Genomic DNA, 14,171 nt, shown 5'->3' with positions numbered 1-14,171 from the left:
TCAACATCTGCACTGGACAGGAGACCAATTTTCACCTCCTTCAATCTGACTCTAGTCAGTTGCCACGGAGAAAATTATGCCTCAAGAGCCTGATAGCTTGTGCTCAATATTCTTTTGTCAGGGAGAAAATACATCATTATTTTCCTTAAAACTGCCTTGCCAAGATTTACAATGGAAAAAAAAAAAAATATATATATATATATATATATACACACACACACACATACATATATACACACCACAAAAACATGTACACACACACACATATATATGCATGCACACACACCTCTCCATATGTATATACTATTTTCTCCCTGTATACAAATCATTCAAACTATAACAAGGAAGAAGGCCTCTACGTCCTCAATTTCACTGCACAATTACTGAGATAAATAAAAGACTGTCTCTTAATATCAATTTAAAACCCTCACTGCCTATTCCTTCTTTATAACAATGTCCTTAAAAGACCATCAGTTTTATCTGACTATGTAATTCTGTACTTTCAAGATTTAAAAAAAGCTGAGAAGATATTTGTGCAACAAGTCCATTAATGAGTATGCTCACCAACGAACTGTAACTGCTAAGATCAGACAGATCTCAGCAAACTCAATAGTTTTAACTCTATTGTTTTAGAACACCAATATATACTGCTTTCTTGCTCTAAAAGTTACAAGACACTTTCTACAGAAAAGATGGTTCTTATAACAACTGAAACTTAGTACTGAACAACATTGATTGCTCTCAATAAGCTGAAGTCCTACTTCTACTCAAGAACAATGGGCTTGCATTATAATCAAAGTTTACCTGAAATGGAATACTGTAATGATCCCAAAGCCAGAACTTGAAAAGAAAAGCCTCCAAAGAAATCTTAAGACAAATACTGCCTGACATAAACAGACATGAAAGGTGGGAAACTATAAGCCAAACATTAAAATGCCTGCTTTCTATTTACTTGTCAAGGATACTTAGTAAAAGGATTTACTCTATTTTTACCTTCTATCCATTTGGGGAGATGGGGTATGTAGGTATTACTATTAACTGTTTTTCCAATATTGGAAAGGAGGCCACAGTGAATTATCCAGATGTTTTCATGTTGTCCACCATGTGAATAACAGCACATACATGAGAGATGACTGGGTGTGGTTAGTAGTATGGCAGTCATGGAACAAAAATCAAACCACACGGTCTGGGAGGCAGTAAAAGTCACTGGATTTAGCTGCAATCTTTGCTCTTTTCAACTGAACTCAACCACCTTTTCCAGGACTACCATAAATCAGGTCCCACCATTAAAATCATTACAGACACACACAATCATGTCTTGATTCTCCAACTCCAAGTTAATACTACCTCTGCATACCAACAGATTAGTGATGAGAAACCTAAAAGATTAGCACCTCTGGTCCAATAAGCCAAGTCACAATTTTTGAAAACCTGGCATAATTCCAATCAATAAGAAAAATAACAGGGATTCAACAAATCAACAAAGGAGCACTAATGTTTATAGATACTTATCACTGCCCTAGGGGCTCTCACAAGCACCAACATGTTTCAGATACAGTCATAAACAAACACGAAAAAATGGTCAACATCAATTACTCCAAATAATGCAAATTTTTTAAAAAGTAGCATTTTACACCTCTAAAGGTAGTAAAAAATTTTAATGGACTATCCCATTTCTTGTCAAGAAGGATAATTTCCTTCCATTAAACATCATATTATTATATCCCTTGTTCCCTAGGAGAATTCTCCACCATTCTTTGTGTCCTGGGGTGAATATGTGATCCACACTGGCTAATCAATCTCCTCTGGAGATAGAAACTGGTTTAGAGCCGAGCGTGACCAAAGCAAAGCTAATCAGTCCCCTCCATGACTAAGATATAAACACTAAGAAAGAAAAGTTTTATCTGCTGGGATGACAAAACTAGGATGACCACCTCAAACTAGAGGTGGGCATCTTGTCCAATATGTATATATGAAAACAGAGGTAAACAAATACATGGAGGCAAGTGATGAAGGAAGCTTCACATCCATTCAGTCAAGTCAGACTGGCCATGCCTGAACTCAGGATCTACTCCTGGAATTCCCAATTACTAAGACCCATTAACTCCCTTTTTGCTTAAACAAGTTTGAGTTGAATTTTTGTAACTTGTAATAGGTGAAGTTACATGAACACTAAGCAAACTAGATAGACAGACAGACAGATAGATAGATAGATAGATATAACCCTACTGGAGAACTATTTAGGACTACATTTTTAAAGTCCTAAAATCTATGTCCCTGAGGAAACTTTCTGAATGGTAGTTACATGAGTATACATATATGTAAAACTTCTTCAATCTGTACACCAATTTGTGTACTTTGCTGTATATAATATAAATTATACTCTAATTTTTTAAAAAAAGATCTGTGCCCCTATATTCCTACTCCAGGAAATACATCTTAAAGATATAATTTTTTTAAAAGGGAAAACATTATATATACATGGTATTCACTCACTACAGCACTATTTATATCAAAAACATAAAAATAACCTCTAAGTCTAATAATAGGGAAATGATGCAATAGAAAGTACATAGTTTAGTTTTTCTTAAATAAATTTATTTATTTATTTTTGGCTGCATTGGGTCTTTGTCGCTGCGCCCGGGCTTTCTCTAGTTGTGGTGAGCAGGGGCTACTCTTTGTTGCAGTGCACAGGCTTCTCATTGCGGTGGCTTCTCTTGTTGCGGAGCATGAGCTCTAGGTGCGCGGGCTTCAGTAGTTATGGCACGCGGGCTCAGTAGTAGTGGCTCACGGGCTTAGCTGCTCCACAGCATGGGGGATCTTCCCGGGCCAGGGATCAAACCCATGTTCCCTTCATTGGCAGGCAGATTCTTAACCACTGCGCCACCAGGAAGTCCCAGAAAGTACGTAGTTTTAAAGATAATAAATTCCAAGGTTATACTAAATCATAAAAAAATGCCTGTAATCAGTGTTAAATTTTTTTAAAGAAAATAGTAAAATGATATCAAAGCTAGGAATAAAACTAGGGTAAAATGCATATGCGTGTAGCCAAGGACTTGAAAAGAAACACAAAACTAAAGAAATATAAAATACTATTTATAATAATTCAAAAAATAAAATAAACTAATAAAACATATAGAGGATATATATTATATATATACATGGTGCTAAGCACTAATGAAAGAAATAAAAAAAGATCTAAATTGATGGAAACATATTTTGTTCATAGAAGACTCAATATAGTAAAAATATCAACTCTCCCCATATTGATTACAAGTTTAATGTAATTCCTACCAAAATCGCAGCTTTTTTGTAGACATAGACAAGATTATCTAAAATTTATATGGAAAAGCAATAAAAACTAGAATAGCTAAAACAATTTAGAAAAAGAATAAAGGGGGAGGAATCACTCTACCCAATTCTAAGACTTATAGCTACAGCAATAAAGACTGTGTGAACATTGGCAGAGGGACAGACACATAGATAATACAACAGAACAGAGAACCCATAAATAATCCCACACAAGTACAGGTGACTGATTTTTAACAGGGTGCAAAAGCAATTCAATGAAGGAAAGACAGTCTTTTCAACAAACGATACAGGAACAACTGGATGTTCACAAGGGAAAAAAGAACTCAACCTAAACCTCACATTTTATACAAAAACTAACTCAAAATGAGTCTGAGAGTTAAACGTAAAACATAAAACTTCATGAGCTAACATAAAGCTTGTTAAAGAATTCTTAGACGTGACACCAAAAGCACGATCCAAGGGCTTCCCTGGTGGCGCAGTGGTAAAGAATCCGCCTGCCAATGCAGGGGACACGGGTTCAAGCCCTGGCCCAGGAAGATCCCACATGCCGTGGAGCAACTAAGCCTGTGCGCCACAACTACTGAGCCCACGTGCCACAACTACTGAAGCCCACGCGCCTAGAGCCTGTGCTCCACAACAAGAGAAGCCACCGCAACGTGAAGCCCAAGCACTGCAACAAAGAGTAGCCCCCGCCCGCCACAACTAGAGAAAGCCCACGTGCAGCAACAAAGACCCAACGCAGCCAAAAATAAATTTTTTTTAAAAAAAAGCACAATCCATAAATGGGGGGGATATCAATAAATTGGACTTCATCAAAATTAAAAACTTACTATGCAAAAGACCTGTTAAGAGGATGAAAAGACAAGCTACATCCACACCATGGAGTACTCACAGACAAACTACTGACAGACACACCTACTTGGATGGCTCTCAAGGGCAACATGTTGAGTGGAAAAAAAAAAAAAAAGCCAATTTCAAAAGGTCATATATTCATATACAGTCTATTATACTGTATGATTCCACTTATACAATATTCTGGGAATGACAGAATTAGAGATGGAGACAGATTAGTTGCCAAGGGCTAGGGATGGTGGGGAATATAAGCAACATGGGTATGACTATAAGGGGTAGCATGAGGGAGAGCTTTGTGGTGATGGAATAGTTCTGTATCTTGACTGCAGAGATGGTTACACAAATCTTCACAGGTGATAAAACCAGAGAATTACTGTGCCAATGTCAGTTTCCTGGAGTTGATACTATACTATAGTTCCATAAAATGTAACCATTGGGGGAAACTGGGTAAAGGTATACTGCACTGCTATGTACTATCTCTGCAAATTCCTGTGAATCAAAATAAAAAGTTAAAAAAAAATAATCTGTTAGTTGACTTTTTAGTATTGTAAATAAACACTGAAGCAAATAATGTAATGGAATTTTTTTCAACTTGATGGAAAACTGCACACCAGAATCTTAGAATGGCTCTAAACTGAGGAGAGTATGCTAATTTTAGGTAATTCACCTGGAGTTTTTAGTAGCACACACTGCCTCAATATATACCCTAAGTGATTCAAGTCTGAGGAAAATATTGTAATTTTTCACATACCAGGTCCCTTAGTTTTATCTATACAGAAAATTAGCCATTTACCAGAGGCCAAGCTGGCAGTAAACCTGCTTGACAACTGGCCAACTCTCCCTTTCCATGGTCTGTTGCAGCAGTCCTGTCCTTAATAGCACCATCTCACCGCCCACCACCTTGATGGTTTCCTGACTGTTGGTCTGGCCTCCAGGCTCTCCCCCAACCACTTTAAAGCTTCCTGCACACACCTGAGAAACTAATCTCCCCCAAACACCACTTTTTTTTCCTATTCTGTGTTGCCCAGATGGCAGAAATTCTTAAAACAGGAACAAAGTTAAAGAGACATATTTTAGTTTAATTTAAGAAGAAAAAAGCTTTAAAAATAAACACAAGGCTGGAAAAAGCTGCTTCCAGAGGTAGCAAGTCCTGAGTCACTACATATATTTAAATATATGGGAACCTGAACCTGGGAGACTTGTTCCAGCCACAGAACCCTCTAATCCTGTATCATTTCCCGGACCGTGCTCCCTTCTTCACCTGGCATTCCAAGTCACCCTCTAAAATCTAGCTTCCAAGCTTTCTTATCCAACCTCTCCTCCCAGCACTCCTCTCCAGTCAGAACCCTCACTGTTCCTCACCCACATCTTGCTCTGTCTGCTGGTTTTCTTACCTGAATGACTTTTTCCCCTCCCTTCTTTCACCTTTCAAGATCCACTACTGCACCTACAGGAAGCTTTTCTAATCCCATGCTTACCTCCTAGTCCACTCCATTCTTTGCATGACACTCATGCTATTATTAATTTACATTTCCATATGTCCTGGTTATAAGCTCCAAGATGAAACAGGAAAAACAGCCTCCTGTCTGTCTGCCTTTTTTTTTTTTTGGCCGCGCCGCTCTGCATGCAGGATCTTAGTTCCCTGACCAGGGATTGAAACTAGGCCCCCTACAGCAGGGGTCCCCAAACCCCAGGCCACGGACCGGTGCGGCGGACTGTTAGGAACCGGGCCGCACAGCAGGAGGTGCAAAGGAGGTGCGGGCAAGGGAGCGAAGCTTCATCTGCCTGCTCCCCATCGCTCGCATTACCACCTGAACCATCCCCGCCCCCATCCGTGGAAAAATTGTCCTCCACAAAATGGGCCCCTGGTGCCAAAAAGGTTGGGGACCGCTGCAGTGGAAGCACTGAGTCCTAACCACTGGACTGCCAGGGAATTCCTGAAGACAGTCTCTCTGCATCAGAGACCACACATGGTCACCCAGCCCCTTCCCCACTCTGGTCTCTCTAAACACAACAAGCTTCTTCCCAGGAAATCCACTGTTGCGCAGTACACCAATCATTGGCCCCTTTATCGAACAGAGTATCATTAGAAGCCGTGCGGGAATACATAAAGGTGCACCTCAGATTCTGGGCCTTCTCCTCCTCCTCCACCCAGAAATGCCCAAGAGCTGTAGGGAAGAAGTCACTGATGCAGCAGCAAGTCTCTGTTCTTGGCCTTTGAGATCTAACTGTGAATTGTAACTAATGGATTAAAACACCCTGTTCTAGTAGAAACTATTCCTCATCAGTCAACTTCCAATTTACCATCACTGGTCCTCCTTTTTTAATGTCTCCCCCTTTTCAAACAAGTTTCATTTAGGCTTTCCCATCTCTGTCCCTTGGATGTCTCCTAATCAGTTAAGGGCCCTCTTTTGCTCATTAGAGCCCTATTCAAGGACTCATGAATACTCTTTTCCAGGTATCGTTAATCAATATATGGGCTTCCCTGGTGGCGGAGTGGTTAAGAATCCACCTGCCAATGCAGGGGACGTGGGTTCGAGCCCTGGTCCGGGAAGATCCCACATGCCGCAGAGCAACTAAGCCCGCGAGCCACAACTACTGAGCCCACGTACCACAACTACTGGAACCCGCGCGCCTAGAGCCCATGCTCCGCAACAACAGAAGCCACTGAAATGAGAAGCACACACACCGCAACGAAGAGTAGCCCCCGCTCACCACAACTAGAGAAAGCCGTGTGCAGCAACGAAGATGCAACGTGACCAAAAATAAATAAATTAAATAAATTTTTTTTAAAAATCAATATATGTATAAGGAATGAATGCTAATGGGTATGAGATTTCTTTTGGGGGCAATGAAAATGTTCTGGAATTAAATAATGGTGACAGCTGCACAATTCTGTGAATATACTAAAAACCACTGAATCATATACATTTTAAAAGGGTGAATTTTATGTTAAGTGAATTATATCTCAATTTCTTTTTTTTTAAGGTAAGATTCTCCACCAGTATCCCTGCATTTACATTTGGCAGTGGGGAGGAAACTCACCTTAATTTTTGGAAAGAGCCATTGCTCACATAATTCTTGGAGAACATAGTCAATTACCTTCCTCAAACATTTAAGTGCCTATCATAGAACAGGCACCATGATAGCTGCCCAGAGAACAGTCACCAGACCAGCACAGAACCTACCCTGCTGGAGCCTAGAGAGGGGAAGACAACCAATTATTTAATTATCATTATGCTAAGAGCTAGGAAGAAAAAGTATAAAGTAAGAATGACCTAATCAGGGAGGGGAACATGGGGGGTGGGCAGGGTCCCAAAAAAGCACATCTCTATGAGGCACATGTATGCCTCAGCCCATATAAGGTAGTTAACAACTAGTTTGGGCTGACTAGCAGTACAATGAAATCCCTAGATCACAGGGGTTTGGAGGCCATGCAATTGATAATTGGCTCCCATCCACGACAGGAGACTCACCTGGTCTTGAGGTAAAGTGACCCTGCATTTATGTATGTGAATGTTTTACCAACTGACAGTGTTATGATAACGTTTTAGTGTACTCACAAATGTTTGTGTTTATTATTCATGTAATCAGGGGCAAATACAAAAAGAAAATTAAGTTATGCTGAAAAACTGCATGCATTCAAGTCTCTGGTTATTAATTATGACTGCACAGAAAGCACAGGGCTTGTACAAACTCAAAGATACAGAAGGTCCAATTTTTGGCTCAAAAGCATTATAAGTACCTAAATCAATTATTTATTTGAAAACAGTAAGCTCATATCTTTAACCCTAGATCAGAGGTCAGCTAACTACAGCCTGTGGGTCAAATCTGGCCAACTCCCTGTTTTCATAAACAAGTTTTCCTTGGAATACAGCCATGCCCATTTGTTTATGTACTGAATAGCTGCTTTCCCAACACAACTGCAGAACTCAATAGTGTCAAGAAAGACCTTATCGCCAATAAGGTCTAAAATACTTACTACTTGAACTTTACCCAAAAAAAAAAAAAAAAAAAAAAATGCCAACTTGTACTAGGCAAAAGTAGCCCACATTAATTTGGAACAAAATAATCTTTTTATACATCCTTTAGGGACTTCCCTGGTGGTGCAGTGGTTAGGAATCCGCCTGCCAGTGCAGGGGACACGGGTTCGAGCCCTGGTCCGGGAGGATCCCACATGCCGCAGATCAACTAAGCCTGTGCGCCACAACTACTGAGTCTGCGCTCTAGAGCCCGTGAGCTACAACTACTGAGCCCGCGTGCCACAACTAATGAAGTGCACGCACCTAGAGCCCACACTCTGCAACAAGAGAAGTCACTGCAATGAGAAGCCCGAGCGCCACAATGAAGAGTAGCCCTGCTCGCCGCAATGAAGAGTAGCCCTGCTCGCTGCAACTAGAGAAAGCCCATGACCAGCAACAAAGACCCAATGCAGCCAAAAATAAATAAATAAAAATAAATAAATATACATCCTTTATAAGTGTTTCAGTGGGTAAGCAACAGACTTAAAATGCAAAGGATTCTAACTCTGCTTCATTAGTCAATCTGCTATGGAGTGCTAGATAAATCATAATTACTCTACATTTTATATGCCAGTAAAATTCAGAGCAGTTAGGTCAGAGTTTTGCATAAGTGCTCAGGACCACTGAAAGCGGGCCCGGGAAAGGTTTTTGCATTAATTATCTTTCCCTACCCAATAAATTACCCCAAAATTTGGTTGCTTGAAATAAATATTTATTATCTCCCCAAGTTTTCTGTGGGTCAGGAATTCAGGGTTGGTTGGGGCTGCCATCACCTGAAACTTGACTGTAGCTGGGGGATGTGCTTCCAAGGCAGCTTACTTACATGCTTGGCAAATTGGTACAGGAGACATCAGTTCCTCTCCACAAGACCTCCTGAGTGTCCTTGTGTAACATAGCAGCCAGCTTCCCCCAGAGTGAATAACCCATGAGAAAGAGATAAGAGGATACAACACTCTTTTTATGACTTTGCTTCGAAAGTAAATAGTGTAACTTCCTCATCACATTCTATTCTTTATAGAACCAAGAGTCTCTAAGTACAACACACATTCAAGAGAATCAAAGTTAGACGCCACTTTCTAAACAGAAAGGTGTCAAAGAATCTGCAGATATATTAACATCACTTCAGGGTTTCAACTGATGAGTAAACAGCTTCAACAACATAACCAACAAGGTTTGGTTGACTAAAGAATCTGTGCTTAACCATTTTCATACCACGTATTTTCTACTTATGATAGGAGAGAGGCTGCATCACCATTTGTTAACAATCACCAGAGAAAAAAGTAAGCCAACAGAAAAAAGGCAAGGCACTTCAGCTTTTCACATCTGATACAGTAACGATCATGACAGGCAGTTATATATTTGCTTTAGTTTTACTTTTGTTTTGTTTTGTCTTCCTGCAAGGAGAAGGAAAATTATGGTGACTAAATCATGAATAGATCAAAAATAATTGCAAAGCTGGACTGGGACGAACAAGTATTTATGATTCAGAGCCACATAAAAGATTTTCTCAGATATAAACAAAAAAAACAAAGAAACAGAAATTTAGATATGCATTCATAATAGGGGGGTGCTTGGGGAGAGTGTATTATACCATGATTGCTACAGATTTGTATCAGAGTAACTTCTGAAACAAGGAACATATACAGTGGAAAAAAAAGTTTCTTGCAATAATTAAGCTTTATTTTGAAAATAAATGTCTTAGTCACTAGACAATGAACACTTGACCAAATTCACCTGTTAAGACTGTGAGTTTCATTAGAGGAGGCAAGAAGGCCTAGGAAACAAAACTTTCTGAGGTCTATGAAGTAACAGCGTCCTGATTTCCTCAACAGGAAGCTCAAAAATTGTCCTGAATTGGAAAATTAAACCACTTTAAAATAAATTCATTAAAAACCCACTCTACCAAGTTGATAGTGTCCCGCCAAAATTCAAGTCCACCCAGAACCTGTGAATATGGCCTTATTTAGATATAGGGTCTTTGCAGATATAACCAAATTAAGATGAGGTCATACTGGGTGGACCCTAAATCAGTCACTAATGTCCTTATAAGAGGTAACTTTGCAACACAGAGATACATGGGAGAATAAATACCATGTGACAAAAAGAGCCAGATATTGGAGTGATGCGTCTATAAGCCAAGGAATGACAAGGATTGCCAGCAACAAACAGAAGCCAGGAAAGAACATGGAACAGATTCTTCATCTGAGGCCCCAAGAAAAAATCAACCCTGCTGACGCCTTGATTTCAGATGTCGGGCCTCCAGAACTTCAAAAAAAAATTTCTGTTGTTCTAAGCTACCAAGTTTGTAGTAATTTATTATGGCAGCCAGAGAAAACTAACACATCCACCTAGCTAGTATTATGGAACTTAAGTAATCTCATCATTTGCAGTATCAGAAATATTTATTCGCAAACTCAGAACAATGGGAGATAGCATCTCCATTTAATGCACTGCTCTTTTTGGGTACTGTCACAGGGATGAATTTGACTTAAGATTCCAAGGGACTATGTACATTGCTGTCAGCCATCAGAGAGCCACTGAGGTTCTCCCAAAAGCCAGTAAAGCACATGCACAGAGCAGGAGGTCAGTTCACCTTAGATGATATCCAACAGCCGTAAAAAAAACCTATGTCTTTGTTGAAGTCCTCCTGCTGGACCAGAAGTTTAACACAAAACTGCAGGTTTCAAGAAGTTAATCATCCAGATTTAAAGTCCTCTTATCTAGATAACCAATACATGTATATGTATAACTGAATCACTTTACTGTACACCTGAAACTAATACAACATTGTTAATCAACTATATTCCAATATAAAATAAAAAAATTTTTTAAATAAAGTCCTCTTATATCGTGCTTATTACATCATAGTGATGACAGTTTTTCTAATAGTAACTACTGATAAGCTGTGGGTTACAATTTCACTTTTCACTACTTCTGAGTTTCCCAAAAAAATGTTTCCCTTAAGCTCACATTTAAATTATTTTAAACTCAAGCCAGTGCAAATATGCATGGCTGATTTAACATACCAGTCTGACAGAATGAAGCAGTTTCTAGTGTATTTTCAGAATGGCTGGACATTTTTCCATTTTATCACCCTTACATCTTCAGCACAAACTAAGAGCTATTACATAGGATAAAAGATAAACTTCTGCCCCATTTATTTCCTATCAAATTGTGCTATAACATTTCTAAGACTCAGCTATTATTTGGAACACCCAAGAGAACTGGATTCAGATTCTCCAAAAAAGACGTTCCTTTGTTAATCTCTCCTGATTAAAGCTTAAGCCAGTACAACTTAATACATCTCCACTAAGTGAACATTCAGTTACTTGAGCAACTGGCAAGCATGTAAGAATGAAAATACTGACCACAAAAAGTCACCTTCAAGGATTATTTTTCTAGAAAGGCCTGCCCCTCTCTATATAAAAAGCAATATTGACCTACCTTGTTTTCGAACATCTTCTACAGCAGCCACAAGCTCCTCCTTGAGAAACTGACTCTCCTTTGCAATTTTATCCCCCTTCTCCAAGAAATTCTCAGTTGCCTGTTCAACAGATGCAGCCAAAACATGGGCCTTCTTAGAACGACCTCTCTTCTTATTAGAGGGCCCCTTGCTATTGGTGTTTACCAGGGTTGTAACCTAAAAGTTTCATTTTTGAAAATTAAATTGTAGTCAATTAAAATTAAAAAAAAAAAAAAACAGAAAGACTAACATCTTTAAAGGTAGCAAGAATAAATTATTCATAATAAAATGAAACATCACACTTATGAGATTCCATTAAGCATTAACAAATAACATACAACTCTCTCCATATTTAAGATATTCAGGAATGATACTCTATTTAGTTTCCAAAATAATTTAGCTATCTCAATGTGTAAGCTAAGAAATATAATGAATATTTTAATTCCTCAAACATGATCATTAGGTTGTTAAGCTTCATTTTACAAATTAAAAACTGGTAACAAACAAGTTACATGTCTCTACTGCATGTCATCAAGAAGGTTAGAAAGAGGTTAACAATGAATTTATTAGATCTGCCTGGAGGTCACATTTTTCCATGTTTTCAACCTGTGCAAAATGTTTTAAGATAACTTGCTTCTGAAATCTTTTCAGTTTATTCACATAAATCGCAATTAATTAGGAAAGGCCCTTAATAAAGAAAGGAACAATTGCCCAAAGCTGCCTACTGTGACGGTGTTTTAAGTCCCAGACATTAACCATCATTAACGCATATAATGACGATCTGTATAGGTTGAAGATGACTAAACATTTATTAGTGTAACGCGGTCCACAGAAGACCTAACTGAGAGCTGCAGTAGACGGGCTCCAAGAAGGTAAATATTCTCAAGTATTACCACACACTCTACTTACTTACTTACTTATTTATAATACTAGTTTATATTTATGAGCTAGAATGGAGTTTTTTAAAAAGACAGCACATGCCATTACATCTCATTTTCGTGCTCGCACGGTATCTGTCTGTCTGTCTGTCTCTCTCTCACACACACACACACCCAGGAGTAAAATGTGCCAAAACACTAAAAGTGCATAGCTAGTTGCTAACAGTTAATGAAATGTCATCACACTGTGATATCCGTACTTGTAACAAAACATACCAAACCTACACCCTCAAGTTAAATGACCTGTTAATCAATCCTAGACAACAAAAGGTGTGTTAAGCAGGGTGAAGAGGCTTAACAGTCAAGGATACGAATCCTATCTTTTTTGGAAATACTTTTAAGTATTAGTCACACTACATACCACTAACCCCTATTACTGCCAATAAGACTGAAAAAATGGCAGCAAATGTGTTTCTAAAGGGCTAAATGAAGCCACACATCAATATTTAACTATTAGTGGAGCCAAACTGTCTCATTACTATCAGTCTAAACTCAACCACTGAAATTAAGGCTTTGAACTAAACAACCTTGCCTTGTGTTTATTACCCGGGCCTATTGCTATGGAACCATGTTACAACAACTATGTATTTGTTTGCAGATTCTTACCTGGGTAACAAGAGGCTCCAACAGTCTTTCAACTGCCAGAGTCCTGATCTCTAGACTTTTGGGGTCCCATTTGAAGTTTATGTTGCCTGCGTGGACAGCAGTCATTTCTGAAAGAGAAAAAGACAAAGTCAGGCAAGTATCAAACACAAACATGAAACATATAACAAATCTTCTCCTACTTAAGGACTTTTATACCAGGAAAGCTACAATCACCACAAGATGAAAAAAATTCTTACCAGCCTGCACGTGAGGGCCCATAATTCTTACAACCTCTTACACTTAAGATTTCGAGTTTACAAACATTAGGGCTACTGTAAGAGGGCATTCCCAAACACACAGAGCTTTTCCCTTTCGGCTTCTCTGGCACCAAAACACTTCTACCTCCAGTTTTTCCACACTGACTTAGAATTAGGATGAAAAGCTAAAGTGACAGAAGACTAATACAGAAGATTCTGGTTTTTCTTATTCCAAAATATTTATAATACACTATTATCTAAAAGGTAAACCTCACTTCAATGTTTGATGGATTCTTAGAGAATATCTTGTCTTACTGTATTAAAACATAATGCTTAAGCCTACTGCCCTCTGCACCTACAGCTATTATCACTTGTAGCCAGAAGAAATTTCAAGTCACACTTAGTCAAATATCACTGTATCAGTGTCAAGGTAAACCTCCATTAGACAGAGGCTTTAAGACTAAGCGAAAAGACTTCAGCCAAAATACCAAGCAGTTGGTGTTTGTTTCTAAAAGTAGTGCCTCAAAGATTAAAGAAAAACCAGAAAACCAGGTGAGACATGTAGTTGAGGTAAACACTAAAACTTTCCAGACAACAAACTGTTCATAGAACTATAAAACCTTAAAAGGCTGCATTTTTGTGAACAAGAAATTCTACCCCTCAATTTTTATTCTAAAGCAAAAATTAAGGTACATGTAAAAACTTGGATACAATGATGTTCACATTAGCACTGTATACAATC

General features: G+C 38.7%; 1 protein-coding gene across 1 annotated transcript in view; it reads right to left on the bottom strand.

Annotated features, from left to right (window-relative positions):
- Window positions 1-14,171, bottom strand: part of CTNNA1 (catenin alpha 1) — a 185,966-nt gene that overhangs the window by 144,135 nt on the left and 27,660 nt on the right. Inside the window, exons 2-3 of the mRNA XM_036845650.1 lie at window positions 13,194-13,300; window positions 11,631-11,826 (exon numbers count right to left, since the gene is read on the bottom strand). Coding sequence (XP_036701545.1) covers window positions 11,631-11,826; window positions 13,194-13,298 — 301 coding nt within the window. The 5' untranslated portion in view covers window positions 13,299-13,300. The remainder of the gene's footprint in view (window positions 1-11,630; window positions 11,827-13,193; window positions 13,301-14,171) is intronic.

This window comes from Balaenoptera musculus, chromosome 3 (genome assembly GCF_009873245.2).
Source record: "Balaenoptera musculus isolate JJ_BM4_2016_0621 chromosome 3, mBalMus1.pri.v3, whole genome shotgun sequence".
In the NCBI taxonomy this organism is placed as follows: domain Eukaryota; kingdom Metazoa; phylum Chordata; class Mammalia; order Artiodactyla; family Balaenopteridae; genus Balaenoptera; species Balaenoptera musculus.
The sequence above is the reverse complement of the archived record's forward strand: the minus strand, read 5'-3'. Positions and strand labels throughout refer to the sequence as shown.